The 20,689-nt window shown below is 32.8% G+C and overlaps 4 protein-coding genes across 4 annotated transcripts in view; 2 read left to right on the top strand and 2 right to left on the bottom strand.

Annotated features, from left to right (window-relative positions):
• Positions 1-1,384: 1,384 nt before the first annotated feature.
• Positions 1,385-8,060, bottom strand: LOC124538982 (nuclear RNA export factor 2-like). The gene is made up of 11 exons (XM_047116276.1): positions 7,969-8,060; positions 7,664-7,872; positions 6,967-7,297; positions 6,770-6,887; positions 6,315-6,387; positions 6,095-6,235; positions 5,600-5,795; positions 4,116-4,300; positions 2,971-3,168; positions 2,226-2,341; positions 1,385-1,531 (listed from the first exon to the last, which is right to left on the bottom strand). The coding sequence occupies exons 2-11, from the start codon at positions 7,796-7,798 to the stop codon at positions 1,405-1,407; spliced, it is 1,620 nt and encodes a 539-aa protein (XP_046972232.1). The 5' UTR covers positions 7,799-7,872; positions 7,969-8,060; the 3' UTR covers positions 1,385-1,404.
• Positions 8,061-8,477: 417 nt separating this feature from the next.
• LOC124538806 (peptidyl-prolyl cis-trans isomerase FKBP2) lies at positions 8,478-9,652 on the top strand. The gene is made up of 2 exons (XM_047116012.1): positions 8,478-8,804; positions 9,359-9,652. The coding sequence occupies exons 1-2, from the start codon at positions 8,622-8,624 to the stop codon at positions 9,614-9,616; spliced, it is 441 nt and encodes a 146-aa protein (XP_046971968.1). The 5' UTR covers positions 8,478-8,621; the 3' UTR covers positions 9,617-9,652.
• Positions 9,653-11,565: 1,913 nt separating this feature from the next.
• LOC124538859 (alpha-1,3/1,6-mannosyltransferase ALG2) lies at positions 11,566-13,978 on the top strand. Its single transcript, XM_047116093.1, has one exon. It carries the CDS (start codon positions 11,682-11,684, stop codon positions 12,942-12,944), a length of 1,263 nt encoding a protein of 420 aa, XP_046972049.1. The 5' UTR covers positions 11,566-11,681; the 3' UTR covers positions 12,945-13,978.
• A 409-nt stretch (positions 13,979-14,387) lies between these two features.
• LOC124538693 (activating signal cointegrator 1 complex subunit 3) overlaps positions 14,388-20,689 on the bottom strand; it is a 28,639-nt gene continuing 22,337 nt past the window's right edge. Inside the window, exons 31-38 of the mRNA XM_047115831.1 lie at positions 20,138-20,279; positions 19,137-19,327; positions 18,228-18,418; positions 17,395-17,563; positions 16,520-16,807; positions 16,258-16,392; positions 15,188-15,383; positions 14,388-14,577 (exon numbers count right to left, since the gene is read on the bottom strand). Of these exons, the coding sequence (XP_046971787.1) occupies positions 14,429-14,577; positions 15,188-15,383; positions 16,258-16,392; positions 16,520-16,807; positions 17,395-17,563; positions 18,228-18,418; positions 19,137-19,327; positions 20,138-20,279 (1,461 nt within the window). The 3' untranslated portion in view covers positions 14,388-14,428. The remainder of the gene's footprint in view (positions 14,578-15,187; positions 15,384-16,257; positions 16,393-16,519; positions 16,808-17,394; positions 17,564-18,227; positions 18,419-19,136; positions 19,328-20,137; positions 20,280-20,689) is intronic.

The raw sequence follows: 20,689 nt of genomic DNA, 5'->3' as shown, positions 1-20,689 counted from the left end.
GTTCTTCTCGGTAGAATCTACTTTCCGAACCGGTTGTAGCTTCACTTAATTGTAAAATGACGATTCAAAAGTGCTTATAAAAGCCTACTTGAATAAAGTTTATTTTGATTTTGATTTTTTGATTGCGATTAATCGATCGCACATTGAACAAGAGCCAAAAAAGGTCGTATAAACACGATTTAAATCCTACGGTTGGCAACACTGCTCTACGCTACCTACTTTGCAGAATATTGTTGTCCTTAATATTATACATTAAACCATCCCAAACATTATAACATCTTATTTTTATACTTCTACGAAGCATTGTTAAGATTATGTAATGATTTTCATCTAAACCTTCATTAAGCATTTTGCAAATTGAATTAATTTGTATTATATAATAAATATTAATAATTAATTCAGAACAACATTTTGTAGTTGGACCTTGTAAGAGCGCGTCTGGGTAGAAATCCAAACCACCCATTCCTCAAATACTCTAACGTCAAACAACAATACTTAAATTGGTTTATATTGGAATTAAATGCCATTACAAGCAACCCTGCTTCGAAATCCAGATTATATATTGACTAATCAATGAAGTACTAAGACTAACTCATACTGTAATTGTAATCAACCTGTTTCTGTTTTTTGTTCCTTTATTTTTATTCACTAAAGTCCAATTAAATAAAGATTTTATTACTAATGAAGAGGCGCCAATTTCAAACGAATGATAATAATGTTATCTTTCTTTTTTTCTAATTTATAGTTAGGAAGTAAATAAACCTTAGATTTACCTTATTTCATGCCATTTGCTAATAAATTAGTATTTATTATTAAGTAATATTGTGTAGTAACAGACGTTTATGTTTAATATATCTTTGTTTATAATACAAAATTTTTACACTTAACTACTTATTTATACTTTAATTATACTTAAAAAAATCTGATAATAGTATCGTCGTATATACAAACAGAAATATAATATATACGACTTATATGGTGTGCGGCAGAGAGGGGGCCTCCACATGAGAGGGGGCCACAGTTTTCAGCAAGTTAACAAATACTGAGATATAGTCAAATTATAATAATGTTACTATTTAATATTTTAAAAGTTACCGATACAAATACGAAACAATTCATAGCTTATTGATTGAAATAAAAAAAAACTAATTAATTTCATAATAATATAATTATTAGGGTGTTCACGCTTCTGTTCGTCTAGGGCCCTCACTGCTTTGTGGCCCCGGGGCCTCCACACCTTTTAATCCGACTTTGAGTGGCCGCCTCGGTGTAGCTTATATTACGATGTTTTTGGGAATGGCATTGGATTCCAGACTTCATATGTAAGTACCTACATAAACATATACCTATAAGGAGGCTAACTCAAAAATAAAACTCCTTAAAACTCGTTATAAATTGTTTTAATTAATCAATTTCATCTATTGGCTGTTCTGTATTTTCAAATTTATCAGGATGAATTTTGTCGTTTTTGCAGTCTTTTGCAAATGTTTTTAGTGCTACTCGTAAATCCCAGTCATGAGAAAGTAGACGGCTGTAAAAAATATTTTTTATTATTATTGAATATGAAATACATACTGTATTATCCTAAAATTATAGTATATATTATAAACTACCTGTAAATGACATGATTACATGTATTAATGCCGCGTGTTAATGATGCAATAAAAAAAATACAAATAATTAAAAGTAAGTTAAGATCGTGTAGACTTAATTTATTTTATACTAGTTGTCGTCGGTGGCTTCTTCGTGGTTAAGTCCTATGTCCTTTTTTTTGTTATGGTATAGGTTGGTGGACGAGCATATTGGCCACCTGATGGTAAGTGGTCACCATCACCCATAGACAATGACGCTGTAAGAAATATTAACTATTCCTTACATCGTCAATGCGCCACCAACCTTGGGAACTAAGATGTTATGTCCCTTGTGCCTGTAGTTACACTGGCTCACTCACCCTTCAAACCGGAACACAACAATACTGAGTACTGTCTTTTGGCTGTAGAATAACTAACCTTCGTGGGGTTTAAGCTTGCTACCTTCAATACCATATTTCATCCAAATCGGTTCAGGAGTTCGGCCGTGAAAGCGCAACAGACAGACCGTCATACAGTTTAATCTGGCATTTTTAATATCAGTATAGATAACTTCACGCTGCGACCCATTCGAAACAAATAACTTTAAACACACTGAAGTCTTCATCAGTCATTCTTAAGTATTGATAAACTTACGTTTCAGCTTCTGCCCTTTTTAATTGCGTGTAATACATAAAAGCTGTACAAATTATATCTTTTTCCTCTTGTTCAGGATTAATGAGCGTCAATTGATTTAAATTCCTCACAGGATTCTGAAAGTTTTAGAGAAAAACTCAATTTTTTTTTAAAGACAACATAACCTAAAAGAATATTTCCATTTGACCCATTTGATCGAACACGGGAGTCTTAACTGATGATTAAAATTCCTAACAAATTTCTCATCGTCGATAAAAGGAAACATTTTGAAGAATCCTGTCCTTATGAAAATCGATCAAATTTTATGAATTAATCAATACACAAGCAGCTCAGAGAAAACAAATCTACTTTAATTCGCCTTTACTAAGCCATGTATGATATACATGACATGAAGTATCGAGATGGCCCAGAGGTAAGAAAGCGCGCATCTTAACCGATGATTGCGGGTTCAAACCCAGGCAAGCACCGCTGATTCATGTGCTTAATTTGTCTTTATAATTCATCTCATGCTCAGCGGTGAAGGAAAACATCGTGAGGAAACCTACATGTGACAAATTTCATAGAAATTCTGCCACACGTGTATTCCACCAACCCGCATTGGAACAGCGTTTTGGAATATGTTCCAAACCTTCTCCTCAAAGGGAGAGGAGGCCTTTAGCCCAGCAGTGGGAATTTACAGGCTGTTGTTGTTGATATACAGGCTGTTCCTGTTTTACTTTTGCTCATCAAGGCATTCAATCATTACCTTAAAACTGTTTTTAGCTATTTCCGGCGAAGCTAATGACACAGTGAACATTTCATGAACTATGTTATAAAATGTCTTTTTATGTACTGTATGTATGTGAAATATAAACGTTCTTCTAAATTGTAAAATGCGCTCTGGCGTTACTTTTGTAGCTTCCTCTTTAAAAACACCATCTATAATTAATATTAAACAGTTATGCTGAAACAAAACATAAAATGCTATAGTAAATAATTTTCAAAAAAAAATATTTTTTATAGAATACTAGCGACCCGCACATTTGTTTATTTACGACATCACATTAGAAGCTTCTAAAATTATCAGTGTTTCTTTTAAAACCGCATCAAAATCCGTTTCGTAAATTTAAAGATCTAAGCATACATAGGAACCGGCTTTAATTGACTTTTTAATAGGCAACCGTCAAATAGGCCAACTGATGCTAAATGGTCACAACCGCGTGTTATAAGAAAAACTGTGGGAACTATGATGGTGAGAACTAAGATGGCTTGTCCCTTAAGCCTGTTGTATTACACTCACTTACTCACCCTAGAAACCGGAACACGGCAGATTTGCCGTTTAGCGGAAGAACATTTGATAAGTTAGTTCCACCTCCACAGAATTTGGATAAACACCACCAAGCAAATATAAATATGTCTTTATTTTATTAAATTTCAGCCAAAACTGAATTGAATTTCATACGATAATAAACCCTTCGGCTTTGGTCGGTTACTGTTTGGCAGTAGGGTATGTAGTCGAGATGGCACAGTGGTTAGAACGCGTGCATCTTAACCGATGATTGCGGGTTCAAACCCAGGCAAGCACCGCTGATTCATGTGCTTAATTTGTCTTTATAATTCATCTCGTGCTCAGCGGTGAAGGAAAACATCGTGAGGAAACCTGCTGTGACAAATATCATAGAAATTCTGCCACATGTGTATTCCACCAACCCGCATTGGAACAGCGTGGTGGAATATGTTCCAAACCTTCTCCTCAAAGGGAGAGGAGGCCTTTAGCCCAGCAGTGGGAATTCACAGGCTGTTGTTGTTGTTGTATGTAGTGTTAACACCAAATTCTACGTGCATAAGTATATTAGTTCTTAGATAAAGTAATTAAATAAATCAATTAAAATATTCGTTTTCATCACTTACATCATGTTGCAAGACATCAATGTTGAAACTTGAAAGATCGTGCGACGACTTGGGCAGTTGCATTAAAACTGAAACAATAGCTGCGCGTTTCGCATACCACCTTTTATTGTTTAATATTAATTGCCTTTTCTCTGGATTTAACATATTTCTAGAATGCACTGCGTACACCACATTCTCTTCTGATTCTGGAATCGATATTCTTTTATTACTATTGTACACAATAAATATAATAAATAATAAATAAATATGAGACAAAATCACATACATTACTCTGATCCCAATGTAAGTAGCTGAAGCACTTGTGTTATGGAAATCAGAAGTAACGACGGTACCACAAACACCCAGGCCCAAGACAACATGGAAAACTAAACTAACTAACTAAACTAAATAATAACTAACTAATCTACATCGACTTGGCCGGGAATCGAACCCGGGACCTCGGAATGGCGAACCCATGAAAACCGGTTTATACACCACTCGAACATGGAGGTCGTCTATTAAATAATATGTAGGTCTACATTTTATATATAATATTAGTGCCCAGATCCAAGACAACGTAGAAAACTAATGGTCATCTACATCAGATCTCAGAGTGGCATACCCATGTAAACCGGTGTACACACCACTCGACCATGGAGGTCGTCAAGACAATACTTTCTTAATAGGCTATTTGACAATGCGAAAAATAAATTGTGAATTATTGTAATCAGTGTATATTATGAGTTTAAAAATGGTTATTTACTAACGAAACCTGAAAATAATACTTAATTCATTCAAAAATCAATAAATAAAAATGAATTTCTTCAAACGTTTGTCACGTGACATAAAACGCTCCTGATTGGCCGGGCTTATGATGAAGTCACTTTCTTGTAAACCTTGCTTTTCTACTATATTTACCACAGATTAAAATACAGCAAAGTGACGTCACCGACCCCATTGCAGCGCCATATTGTCAAAGTAGCGTTTTTGCGCGTTATTTAAATATGGAATTTTGAATATGATATTTTTCGGCAAATATGTACTACAAAAAAAAAACATCTTTTACTGGGTTCCTTAACCTCTACTAAATAATATAAAATGGATTTTAAAAACCAGTCAAATAGCCTTTTGTGAGCCTTTTAAATCAAGTCTACTCAATGATATTCTAATAAACAGATATGTTATATCCATACTAAACAACAGAAAAAAGTGTGCCGCGCCGGGGACCGTTTATTTAGTTTATTTTTACATTTCGTTAAAAGTAAAAAGAATAGCTTGATAAAAACAATAAGTAAAAGGGATAACTAGATGTTTTAATTACGCAAAACGTATTATTACGTAATTATGATGTATTATAACGTATTACTACGTTAAATGACTTAAGGCAAACGTCCCAATTAGGACGTTTTCTAGGCTTCACTTTTTGCGCGTTAATAACATATCTGTTTACTATAACATAATTGAGTCTACTCGTATTTGCTATTCTTTAATTATACAGTACATACCTAAGAACGACGTAGAGAGCATCATTTGCGCCATTGGATCATAGAACATGTCTATTCTCCGTCGACTTGAATCATAATGTGTAAAGTAAAGCGATACAAATTTCTCAACTAACATCTTCGTCTTCTTATCCGGTACTGCGAGATAGTTTCTGTAGAATGGCATCATAAGGCCATGGTTATTTAACTTTATTCCATCCTAAAAAAATAATATATTTTTAAAATGGTTAAGCGTAGATCTTACTTTAAAACTTATTAGTACATAAAGACAATAAATGTTTTGGAAAATTATATCGAGCAAATTGGCAATTTCCCAGTGCCTCAGCAACGTAATCTTTGATCCTGTGGCCGATCTTCTACTTGGTTGGACGACGTTATTAAATAAAGCATAGAATAATTCTGATTACTTTGGTGCTAATAATTCACTCAGTATAAATGTATTAGTATGTCATCATTAAATAACAAATAGGCTAATAATGTAAATAAAGCTTTACTTACCAGTTCAGTTAATCTTGGAAACTTTTGAACAATCTGTTTAATATATGTGATTGAATCCAGACCTTCACACAGTGGATTTCCCTCTACCCACAGCTTCTCTATTTTACTACTAATCCTTTGTAGTTCAGTCAATGACGGAATCTAGCAAGCAATAATTAAACCAAATATATTATATTATAATTATAATCATAATTAACATAATTCCAAATTGTTGACATACATTGTTATTGCTTAGATTTATTCCTATTAGTTCTCCTTTGATGAAAAAATTTAATATATTTAATGGCACCTGGCTGAAATTAAAATGCAATTGTAATTTGTATATATAAATGCTTAGACTTACTGATTAATCACAAAATCTCAGAAACTGTTACACCTACAAACTTAAAATATGGTAAGTAGGTTGCAAATATATATAGGGGGTTATATTTATTATAGAGATGCAAACATCCACTAAGAATGAACTTTATGAAACTCCCCTGCTAAGGCTTATATGAAAGTCCTACATTTTTGAAGTTAGAGACTTCAAATTCAAAATGTATACTCTATAGATGGTGTGGAGGTTTACTAATAATGTATCTTTAGAAATTGTACAACATAATTATAAAATAAGTGTTTTTAATGAGATCTAGTATTATCAACAAGATTGAATATAGTAGTCGTTTAAGTTATCACCTTAAGTTATTGTTGTTTAAATTTAATATTCTTGTGTCTCGTCCCATCCTTATCATTAGTATTTTAAAGTGTGACAAAAGTGTTAAGTGATAAAAATAAATTTTCATTTCCATAAATTCTAAAAAAATGACAAACACATTATTTCAAACTACAAAAGTAATAAATAAATAAAATTCTAATACAATTAATATAAATACTTGGATCATTGCAGAAATTTGATAGATTTAATTCAAGCATTTCATTGAATCTCGAGCTTACTACACTGGAAACAATATTGTCAATAGTAATTTTTTGTTTAAAAAGATTTTGTGAGGTTTTATCATTGAAAAGTATGTCCATATTGTGCATGGTCCTGGCATGGGGGAACATGAAATCCAGTTTTATGATCTTCAAAACAAATGATAAGCTGCTTGTGTAGAATGTTGATACAATATTTTGTGTTTCAAACTGTACCGGAACAAATGTTACAGCAAAATATTCACTTAATACTTCAAATAATTTTACTTCACTCTCTGTCCACCGATAGATCTGAAATATTTAAAACAAATTTATGGTATATAAGCTATAACTTAATACTACAATTTAAAGTATTCTTGTAAAATAAAAATTCTAGATGGACCAGAAATAAAGTGCTATTTAAGTAAATATTACTAATTGAATTTTATAGAATAAGAAAAAAATAAAGCCGTATATGTGTTAGATATAACAACTAAACTAATAAAATAAATTCAATTTTATACTTATTTCTTTGGGTCAAAAACGTATATTCAAGCCTTGAAGTAGGCTATTTAATTCAAAATTAAGATAAGTCATTGAAAATCATACAGGAATTTAGTTTAGAAGTAGCTGTTAAAAAATAATATATAAACAAATTAATTATTACAATTGTTTTACCATAATTTTATGATATGAATGTTCGGATACTTCATTTTCTGTAACGAGGCAATTTTCAATGTATTCAACCAAAGTTTGCGTCGCTGATACTCGGTTTAACAAATACTGTTTATAATAAGTTCCTAATTGGTTCATTGTACTTAAAGTAGAATGCTACAGACAATCCTTATAATTGTTAGGACTTTGTTATAGTCGTTTTTATCTAATAACTGAAAAATAAAACTATTGAAGTGTTAAAGGAAACAATTTATCAATATATAATAATATCAATTTCATCAATTATCTGTAAAAAAAACGTTACATACTTAGTACTACGTACGATAATAATAATAAAGGAACACTTGTGTTCTAGTGTTTTTTTTTAATTTTACATTTAAAAAATATTATAAACCCAATATTTATTATTTACAATTTAAATGTCAAATCAAAGATGTCAAATGTCAAGCAAATGTTCAAAGTTTTTAAGTTGAAAGCTCAACTCAGCACACAGAGTGTAAAAGTTAACAGACATTTTATTTGCTATATTAATAATCATGTGATTTAATATTTGTGTTTCGGATAATATTTTTAAATACGTCGAAATACCTTTTGAGTTTTGACAAATTATAAGAAATATTTGATTTTCTGTGTGCCTAACTTTTTGATAATAAAGCAATTGAACTTTGATAAGTATCCATTATGGCTATATTCTAAAATGGAGATTTGGATTTCATTTTTATTGAAAATCTAAGTTAAAAACTATAATAAGTTTAGAGAAAAAATTATAAAATTACTATATGAATGTCTGTGGAGTGTGGACTGATTCTGATATGACAAATAACAGTTTCACAGTTGTCAAGTTATCATTAAAATCTTTATCGGATATTTGGTGTATAACTTACTTGAATGATTAAAGTATACATAAGTTTAAGTTCAAGTAATTACATTATTTTTTGATAAGCCACAAAAAGGAAAAATAATGAAGACAACGTTACTTAATCTTTGTAAAATAGCTTTATTTCTATTAATTTTAATGACACTTTTTGAACATGTAGTCGTCGCTTCTGATGCACCCAGGAAATTACAAATAGGTGTTAAGAAAAGACCTGCAGAATGTCCTACGAAGAGCAAAAAAGGCGATCTCCTGCATATGCATTATACAGTAAGAACTTATTTCATATAATAGTAAAAATTTGTGTATTATCGACATTATTGCTCATTGATTACTATAGTACTTTAATCGAACTTAGTTATATTCCAATGAACAAAATGAATTATACGAACTTTACTATTATTTTTGTAATAACTCACATTATAAAAAAAAATATAAATGCAAAGATTGCTTAGGTCCCATCCCATACCATATTAATGCACATAACCATGTAGAACAGAATTATTTTGTATACATATAAATGTAAATTAAAATACCTTTTATGTCGCGATACTTACATTACAAGCTATTGATTTTATAGTAATACATCTCTTTAGATGCTTTTGACAAAGGTTTTGGACATTTTTTTTATAACACTGCTATGGTTTTATTGAGTATTGGTGACATAATTTCATAAATGATCTTAATGTAGATTCTTTCTTAATGTTTTCTTTCACCAAAGTGAGAAGCTTTTTATACACATTCACACACATACACCCACTCAAATACAGATAATATTGTGTTATATGTTTAATATGAAATGTTACATTTACTTTTGTTTTTAGGGAACATTAGACGATGGCACGGAATTTGATAGTTCCATTCCAAGAGGTAATCCACTTACCTTCACTCTTGGTTCTGGCCAAGTTATTAAAGGCTGGGATCAAGGGCTGATTGGTATGTGTGAAGGAGAACAAAGGAAATTAGTCATTCCACCAGAATTGGCGTATGGAGAAGCAGGTGCTCCACCAAAAATACCAAAATCAGCAACATTAACATTCCATGTAGATCTCGTTAAAATTGAGAGAAAAGATGAATTGTAATTTTTTATCAATATAAAATATATATAATTTATTTTGGACTGGTTTATTATTTATGATTGTAACATAATAAAAATCAAAAACCCCATTCTTTTATCTCATATATAAAATCAGTAAGATAGTAGTTTTAACAATAAGATAACATAGTAAATGTAATAAGTTTTTTATCAAATTCATAATAAGATCAATTGCGAAATTGTTTGCTTTGAAAATTTCATGAATAGTTAAATAAGGATCTACTTATATAATTATAAATAGCGAATTAGTTTTATCGGATATATTTTTAACTGAGTGTATTCAGTGGTCTATAAGATGGCTTGCATTAGTTAGCCTATCCATTTACAATAATTGTCAATCCCAACGGCCTATGGTGTATCTTTAGTAAAAGAAACACCGTAGGCGGTTGGCTCTCAAAGAGCCGAGATTGCCCAGTGGTTAGAACATGTGCATCTTAATCGATGATTTTGGGTTCCAACCCAGGTAAGCACCACTATATATATGTGCTTGTGCGTTTTGTAAATCATCTGGTGCTCGGCGGTGAAGGAAAACATCGTAAGGAAACCTGCATGTGTCTAATTTCATCGAAATTCTGCCACATGTGCAATCCTTGGTGGATTGCCTTCATTGGAACAGTGCGGTGGAATATTTTCAAAACCCTCTCCTTAATGGGAGAGGAGGCCTTAGTCCAGCAGTAGGTAATTTACCTGTTACTTTACTTTTACTTTTTTTTATTATTATTATTTTGCATACAAAACCATCGGCTTTTGGGCCATCAATAGTGTAACGCCACACTCAGGGCCGTAGCCAGGGTTATACATAATTTATACATTTATTTAAAAGATAACCGACGACTTCTTTTATGTTATAGGGGGCAAACGAGCACGAGGCTCACCTGATGGAAAGTGATTAGATTACCACCGCCCATAGACATCTGCGGGGCTTGCAGGTGCGTTACCGGCCTTTAAGGAAGGAGTACGCTCTTTTTTTTAAGGATCCGAAGTCACACAATTTTTAACCCAGAGGGGAAGCTTTTAAGTAATTTTTTTTCTCTAAACCACGATAAAATTTACAGTATAAACAGTATAATGTATATATAACAATAATAACAATATATGTATAACAGTATAAACAGTATTTCTAATAGTGATTTTCTTAATCAGTATGAGAAATTTAAACGTTTCTGCTTTTTTTTTTTATGGTATAGGTTGGCGGACGAGCATATGGGCCACCTGATGGTAAGTGGTCACCATCGCCCATAGACATTAACGCTGTAAGAATTATTAACTATTCCTTACATCGTCAATGTGCCACCAACCTTGGGAACTAAGATGTTATGTCCCTTGTGCCTGTAGTTACACTGGCTCACTCACCCTTCAGACCGGAACACAGCAATACTGAGTACTGTTGTTTGGCGGTAGAATAACTGATGAGTGGGTGGTACCTACCCAGACGGGCTTGCACAAAGCCCTACCACCAAGTAAAATGTGTTAAGTAATTCTTTTATTCTTACCACAAATATAATAAAATTTAGATGTATAGTGTCGTAATACTATCGCATAATCGCTAGTTATCGGTTGTACATCGTTAATACATCCTCTACGGTATTCGTTATGACAATATTTCGCAGTTATTTGTCAATGCACCTTGGAAATTGAGATGTTATGTCCGTAGTACTCGTAATTTTCTTTCTGGTTAACTCAATCATCGAACTAAACATAAGATTACACAGTATTGCTGTTTGGCTGTATAGTGTGTACATAAAGACGGAAAAGTAATATAAATAATAAATGGGTAATACCCCCAAGAGGGCTTGTACAATGCTTTACGAAACCGAATTTGTAAAAAAATAATACTAAAGTATGGCTGTATATTTTATTACTTTGCCTTTTCCAAATGAAATTCAATGGTGGTATTGGCGAAATTGGAAGTTGACAAGTGACATTGAAGGATAACTGAAATGTCTGAAATTTAGAAAAAAAATCAATTCTGTAATATGTCGGCAAAATTTTAATTTACATTTTACAGTGTAGCTGTGACGATATTCTTAAGTAAATCCAATTAAGTTAAAATGGTTAAGATATTATTTCTCCACCCGGATTTAGGCATTGGTGGGGCTGAGCGTTTAGTGTTAGATGCCGCATTGGCCTTTAAAAGCAAAGGCCACGAAGTCGCTTTTTACACAAATCACCATGATCCTTCGCACTGCTTCGCCGAAACCAAAGATGGGACTTTTCCCGTGACTGTAATTGGCGATTGGATTCCACGTTCTATATTTGGTAGATTCAAAGCAGCGTGCGCGTACGCTCGTATGATGTTCGCCGCTGTCTATTTAGCTTGGTATGTCATTCCAGCAGAAGAGCCAACGATAATTTTCTGTGATCTAATATCATTATGCATTCCATTTTTAAAATTAGCCAGAGGACCTTTTAGAGTAGTATTTTACTGTCATCATCCGGATAAACTTCTTACATCTGAAGGTGGTTTACTGAAGAAAGTGTACAGAGCTCCATTAAATTGGTTGGAAGAATTTACTACAGCTCGTGCAGATAAAGTTCTGGTGAACAGTAAATACACAGCCAGAGTATATCAAGATGCATTTCAAAAAATCAAAGATGTCCCTGATATATGCTATCCGTCAATAAATACAGAATTCTTTAAGAGAACTGTACCAAAATCCTTGAAAGAGATTGTACCTGTGGGAAGTGACAAGTTTACTTTCCTCTCAATAAACAGATATGAAAGAAAAAAGAATTTAAAGTTAGCTTTACAATCATTAGCAGAATTAAAAAATATTATTGATGACTCAGACTGGGATAGAGTTCATTTAATAATGGCTGGTGGTTTTGATCCTATTAATTTGGAAAATATAGAACATTTTATGGAACTTACAGACCTTGCATCAGAACTGGACCTAGTGGACAAAGTTACATTCATGAAATCTCCTAAAGATGTAGAAAAAGTATCTCTCTTATATAATTGTAAAGCATTAATATACACACCCTCAAATGAACACTTTGGAATAGTGCCTTTAGAAGCAATGTATTATAGTAAGCCAGTTATTGCAGTCAATAGTGGAGGTCCGACAGAGACTATTGTCAATGATGTTACAGGATTTCTTTGCGAACCAAACTGTCAGTCATTTGCTGATGCAATGAGCATGTTAATTGTGAATCCAGAATTATGTGAAAGACTAGGTGAAGCAGGAAGGAAAAGATTTGAAACTAAATTCTCTTTCGAAGCTTTCACAAATCAACTCGATGGAATACTCACAAGGGAAAGGCAGCTCATCTCAGAGGCGAGGGCCATTGAATATGAAAGAAAGCATAAATAACATGATGCCGACACTCCAACAATATTTGACATTGTTTGAGTGTTGGATGTAATTTGATCTCCTGTGATGACATTTACTAATAAAAAAATAATCATGATCATCTCTTTACTCAAAAAAAAATTGTGTTGCATCAAAAAAAAGTCATCACATCAATAGCATTTGTCTTTGAATATCGAAAATAGTGGCTTAATAAAAAATAAGTTAAATATAAGCTAATTATCAGATTATAGCATTTTTGTATATACATTTATTTGGAATTAATGTCTTTAGTATAGTATTTCTCAGTAGTAGAGATTAGGTGATTAATGAAGATAAAAAACTTGTGTTTTAAAACATCAGTTCAATAGTACATTATATTAGATGTAAGATGTTTTGTTTTTTATACACATAGAATATTATTTTTCTATTTCTGTTATTATAAAGTTTATAATGTTTGTTATAACAAGGGCTTAATGTATAAACAAAATATTTCTCTACCTGGAGGTACTACTACTGCTGTATAAATATCCTATACTATTCTTCTTATTACCTATACTATGAATACTGCAGACTCTTTAGATATTTCTCAAATAACTGCTACATATTTATTATAAAATATATTTTTCTGTAAAATGTGAATATTAATGTTTAGATATATAGAAAAAAAAGATAGTTGAATTATAAATATTTTAATACGCCAATGTTAGCTTTATAAGGTTAATTTTATTTTTAAAATAAATAAAATGTAATTAAGATTTTTGTAATTATAAAGAATAAGTTTTATTTTAGATTGAATGTTATGTTGATTTAATTTAACAATTATTCTATCCTTACTTCACTCTTTCTTCTTGCATTCTGAATGACTATTATAACTTACTTAATAATGACTTTACTTTTCTAACTGTTTACTACTAACAAAGGTTTGAATATGAATACATATTTGATAGTGACTTCTTACTACCTATCTCTGTAATTATTGTTTCACATAATAGCTTATTGAAGTTTTTTATATCTGTTTAACATACTACTCAATGTTGTAAACTTTGTAATATGTTAATTTTATTATCATTATTCTCTAAAGTAATTTCGTTGTTGTTTAATATATGTTAAAAATTATATGTCGTTTTATTGTTATCTGTGTTTTATCAAAAATATTTACAACCAAGTAGTTTGATTACTTCTTTATAAAATATATAGTCATTTTTCTTTTCCAACCTGTCATATCCTTTAGAATATAGTTATTGTTATGTCATATTAGAACCAATCAAAAAAGTTACATTCATTCAAAATTTAACATCCAGCTTCATCATGTAGATTTACAAAAATCAACATTAATTGACAACCAAACAATTGACATTTCATCTAGTAAGTAATTCAATTTTGTCTTTATTTATATTGAACATATAATATCGCAATCAACATATCTATATCCCCATTGAGTATAGACAAATAAAACAAATTACAATAATTTATAAAAATAATTTATTTTTAAATAGTGAACAATATCATTCCATGATTACTTTATCAATAGTGTCATACACTTTCTCCACTGTTTCCGCTGGTAGTGGATCAATCACTTCAAATTGTAGATCGTACTGCTGATCCAATCCTAAGTAACTGTCGCTCATTATATACACAGTATATATAATTCTCCCTGAAATACAAGAAAATGATCAAGTAATTTAATATTTACTATGGGTAGGTACCACCCACTCATCAGATATTCTACCACTTAACAACAGTACGCAGTATTGTTGTGTTCCGGTTTGAAGGGTGAGTGAGCAAAGCATCTTAGTTCCCATGGTTGGTGGCGCATTGACGATGTAAGGAATAGTTAATATTTTTTACAGCGTCATTGTCTATGGGTGATGGTGACCACTTACCATCAGGTGGCCCATATGCTCGTCCGCAAACATATTCCATAAAAAAATATTTTTTTCAGGGTATTTAAAAGGATTTATATTAGATTAAGAAGTAAAGTAACTCATGAATATCGCAATAAATTGAGGCCATTATCAATCAACTTCTGATATATTCTGTTGGTGGTTATTCACTATATAATTTTTTTACATTGTGTTAGTTGACATTTAATGCATAAAATACAATGTACATGTGTATTCTCTATTCCCACACTTTTAGAGAGAGCGTTGTTTCATTATTGTTAAATAATTTCTTATAACTTTTTGTTTGCCCACATCAAGTAAACATTAAACATGTGAATGTGTCGAAATTACCTAGATTTGACCCAAGTGCTTATTACTTACCAGTGTTGGGAGGGGTATAGAAGGTGAGGTGCGTGGTTCCCTTGGCGGCGACTCGCTTGAGGGCTTGTAGCTCTCCGCTGTCGACGGCGCCGAGGGTGAGGAACCAGCCTTCGTTCTTCCCGCGCGGGAACCTCGGGCACAGCACGTTGTTGGCGTTCCCGCCGCGCCTGTTCATGTCTATCACGAGGGTATATTCCTGGCGAGTATATTAGTTTTTTTTTGAGTCGAGATGGCCCAGTGGTTAGAACGCGTGCATCTTAAACGATGATTGCGGGTTCAAACCCAGGCAAGCACCACTTTATATATGTGCTTAATTTGTGTTATAATTCATCTCGTGCTCGGCGGTGAAGGAAAACATCGTGAGGAAACCTGCATGTGCCTAATTTCTTCGAAATTCTGCCACATGTGCATTCCACCAACCCGCATTGGAACAGCGTGGTGGAATATGTTCCAAGCCCTCTCCTTAATGGAAGAGGAGGCCTTATCTCAGTAGTGGGAAATTTACAGGCTGCCACTTTCACTTTCACTTTTATATTAGTTTTAGTACAACAAGTATAGTAAGACACAAATTAGATGTAGCATCGGAAAATGCAATGGAATGAAAATAAAACCGATTACTGCCGATTTACACAACCAATAGAAATAGCTCCCCATCGCGCCATTCGACGCTATTCGTCGCTATAGATTCACGCGTCAGAGAAAGCGAGTGCATGTAAATCGACGCGTCAAATTGACGAATATATTAGGTCATATGATGTTACAAGTTATTACGCTTGTGCAAAGATCATATTCGCATGAGAAATAAATATTGATAATTTGGGATAGCGTACTTAATTCGGATGTGATCGGTTTTACGAATTTTGCCGATGCTACATCTAAGTTGTGTCGTACTATACCTACAACTTTATAAATTTCCATTCATTAACACAACGCTATGGAGATTTTATGTTGATCCAATTCCTTGGATTTATCTCAAATTGTATTTATTTCATGTCCCTATCGCTGATGCTGGGCTGATTATGTTGATGATGATGTCCCGTGTGTGACGATGAACAATCATTGAAATTTACCTGATCAGCGTGTAAAGGTGTCCACTGATCCTTGGCAGGTGGTTGCTTAAGTTTCTTGTCTTGTTCGTGGTCTGCGTCGAACCACAATCCTCGGACGTGTATAGTTATGTTCAGAGACGGTAAATCGCATATTGCCTGTTGACAATTACATTATATTATTCTTAAAAATTCAATCCATTTCAAAGGCACCATATTTAACTAGCTTCCATGTCTTATTTCGTATTAATATATTTGAAATATATTTTATGAATCTTCAACTCACCCGATGAACTTGTTCAATTTCAACCTCTTCAAATTCCCTCCTCATATACTTGGCTAGCAGTTCATAGTTCCTCATACAGGCAACTTTCAAGCCATTTAACATCGTACATGGCTTTTTGGAGTCCCTTTCCATGTGCGAGAATATGTATAGATGTTGGGACTCTATGTGCGGGAGCGTGGTCAGCGGGGAGTCGGAAGGCCACCTCGCTTGCACGATGCACTGCATTAATATCTGGCAGGACAAACATACAGCAAGCCAGCCGTTCTCCGCTGATGTATCTATCATGGCCTGAAAGTAAATTTTATATATCAAGAGGAACTTTTTAAAATTATATTTTTCAGTGAAAAATAGTAATTAATGCTAACATAAATATTTATTTCCAAACAGTTAACGAAATTAGTTGTATTCATCAAAATAGAATATACAATAGGCTATTTCACTGGTATTAAAATATATTTTATATTATTTAGATGCAGAGGTTAAGGAACCCAGTGAAAGTTATTTTTTTTTTAATTCTACTACATAGTTATCGAAACATATCAAATTAAAAGTTCCATGTTTAAATAGCGACCGAAAACGCTACTAGGACGATATGGCGCTGCTATGGGGTCGGTGACTTCATTTGCCTATATTTTAATAAGTAGACAATCAAGGTTAAAAAGCAAGTGACTTCATCATAGGCCCGGCCAATCAAGAGCGTTTTGTGTCACGTGACAAACGTTTAAAAAATGCCATTTTTATTCATGGATTCTTGGATAAATTACGTATTATTTTGAGCTTTCGTTAGGAAATAACAATTTTTAAACTCATAATATATACTGATTACAATAATTGACATTTTATTTTTCGCATTATTTATTTAATGAGAAAATTACCTGAATGATCCTTATAGTTTGATCCAAAACCGACTTAGTGTCAGTCAGATAGTCGGTGTTGGGTAGCGTCAGTCTCGTCAAATGCGCTTGCAGAAGAAGGAACGCTTTCACGTTGGACGAGTCCAGGGATAGAGAGTCTACAGGCAGGCGACATTGTTGGGCTAATTCGCTGAGAAAGAATTAATAATATTGTTGGAATAAACAAGCAACATCAGCGTCAAGTCATACAGCTTCCCTATTTAAAAAAAAAAAAGGCGGGAGATTTGTAGTTGACACATTGAGAATTGCAATTATAATTATTACGGTGTAATGTGATTATTGATGGTTATTTGTTTTGTAGACTAAATGTTTTTCTTTTGTGGTAGATTGATTGTTATTATAAATTAAAGATAATTGTTTTAGAGGTTAACCTACTTCCTACTTCTGGTTCTAAAAATATATATAACAAAACTCCAGTGTATATCTCTCGTATGTTAAATTGAATACTTCTTCTGTAACATACATAGAACAACTAGAACAACAGCCTGTAAATTTCCCACTGCTTAGCTAAGGCCTCCTCTTCTCTCTCCTTTGTGGAGAAGTTTTGGATATATTCCACTACGTTGTTCCAATGCGGGTTGGTGGAATACAAACGTGGCAGAATTTCTATTTAGACACATGCAGGTTTCCTCACGATGTTTACCTTCTCCGGCGAGCTCGAGATGAATTATAAACACAAATTCAGCACATGAATATTCAAATGGTGCCTAGGTTTGAACCCGCAACCATCGGTTAAGATGCAAATGTTCTTACTCATTCTGTAACTTACATAATGAGTTTAAAACAAAACTTACCCATTGAGAATGTCTTCGTTGTGGCGCACGGGTAGCGTCGCATACTCCTCCGCGTCGGACAGAATTCTCAAGAGATTGTCCAAAGTGAGATTGCTTTGTAAGTTCATATTGAAGTGCGCCATCGTTTTGTGGGACAGGTAGTAGTATGAGGCTATACGACCCATCCAGGTAGAGTGGACTGTTCGTTGATCCTGAAAATAAATATAACAATTCATTTGGTACCTTTTTAATCGATTTTCCAAAATTTCAAAGAAGAATAACTTAGGCATGATGTATTACAGCTTGGGTTGGATCTATTTCGGATGTTAAGACTATGAGGGCTGTGAGTCTTTACAACCCTTAGGCACGTGAGTGTTAACTATCGACTTAGTGAATATATGCCCATTTATGGGAAAAAAGTCTTTATCCAGTAATTATTCATATCACGGTTATTCGAAAAATTGAGGAGGTATTAGGTACCCTATGTCATTTTGTGTATCTTTATTACTCAGCATATTATTCAATACAAGATTTTATAGATGATAAAAAAGCGTGAAGCTAATACCTGTTGACTTCCACGCAGGATATATTAATTTAAATAATTGTATTTAACTAACATGTATTTTTTAAATGTTAAAAAAGAGTAACCGCTGAGTTTCTTGCCGGTTCTTCTCGGTAGAATCTACTTTCCGAACCGGTGGTTGCTTCACTTAATTGTAAAATGACGATTCAAAAGTGCTTATAAAAGCCTACTTGAATAAAGTTTATTTTGATTTGATTTGATTTGACTATTAGGCATGATTATGATCGTTCGTAGTTTAGACCTTAGAGCGTAACAAAAACACAACAGTTCTCTCTTTTATTGTCACTTTTGTGTTTATAATATTAGTTAGGGTATATGGTAATTATGTGTGTATATTATGAGTTTACCTCTTCAATTTCCACACAATTGGCGTTAACGAGTGCGTCGAGCGACGTTTGCACTAAGTTCGATAAATAGTAGTTAATGTCTTGTGGTTCCAAACTCTCGAGGTTGTAGTACGACGGGTTCTTTAGCAAGCGACGGAAGAAATACGTCCAAGTCAAATAGTCTAGAATGTCTTGTTTACTTTGAACCGTGCCTGAAATTTTAATATTAATAAGTGTTACTATATCATAAGTATATTTCACTAGCTACTCATCCCTGCATCGAGTGGTATAAGGACCTAAATAGAATGTTTGTTATTTAAAATATAGATGTTATATATTAAATATTACTTGGTGGTAAGGCTTTGTGCAAGCCCGTCTGGGTAGATACCACCCACTCATCAGTTATTCTACCGCTAAATAACAGTACTCAGTATTGTTGTGTTCCGGTTTGAAGGGTGAGTGAGCCAGTGTAACTACAGGCACAAGGAACATAACAACTTAGTTCCCAAGGTTGATGGCGCATTGACGATGTAAGGAATAGTTAATATTTCTTACAGCGTCATTGTCTATGGGTGATGGTGACCACTTACCATCAGTTGGCCCATCTCTATTTAAAATTAAAAAAATAAAATCAAAAAAATAAATAAAAATAATAACAAACATACAGTAAACATAAAAGTTCTATAAACAAACATACAAAGTAAAAACAATTCTTGTTTTTTATTTGTTCAGGAACGTTCGTGGCAGAACAAGTAACCACAATTAACAATTTCATCATAATTGTTTCAACGGTGAATGTTTTACCAGCATTTATTTATTTTATTAATAGTTTTCGGAGGCACATTCGCGCGTGTGGCATTGCCAATCCATAATATAATATTAATGTGCCAAATGTCATTCTGATGCGTTCAACTGATCTTGCTTAATTTACAAACATCCCTCTAAAATATTGCATTTATAACAAGAAGAATATTTAAGTAAAGAAATTAGTAAATGACGTAATTAATGCTTAGTAACATTACCAGCCACAATTTCAGCATTCAAATGATCAGCTAAGACTTCAAGTAAGCTGGATTCGACCGGGAACGGCTCGTAGAGGAACTTCTTGTAGAAGTTTTTCTTCTGATCGTGAACTAATACTACGGCAACTCCTTCATTGTCGTACTGGCGAGAGGAAACAAATCATATGATGTCTGAATCGATCAAAACTTGTAATACGATTTGTATGATTTAGATTCTTATTTATGGATAAATTCCATTTTAAATTTTCATCTCATTTTAAATTTTCATCTCATTTTAAATTTTCATCTTGATTGTAACAAGTGGACTAGATTATCGTAACTCCAGAAGATTTAATGTACTTTTATATGGTTAATAGTTTAGTAAAAGAGTCTGTTATCTAGATTTTAGGCTATTTACGTAATTAGGATTCCTACTGGGAGAAAGTATTGGAATAATTAATCCACTTTAACAAATACGTTCAAGAGTATTCATAGACTATCAAAATATTATAAATAAACTGCAGCCGGTCTGATTTTACATCTACAGTTAGTGTTCAATTTTTTTAATTAATT

This window comes from Vanessa cardui, chromosome 21 (genome assembly GCF_905220365.1).
Source record: "Vanessa cardui chromosome 21, ilVanCard2.1, whole genome shotgun sequence".
NCBI lineage: Eukaryota > Metazoa > Arthropoda > Insecta > Lepidoptera > Nymphalidae > Vanessa > Vanessa cardui.
Note: the sequence above shows the minus strand (reverse complement) of the source record. Positions and strands in the feature narration are given on the sequence as shown.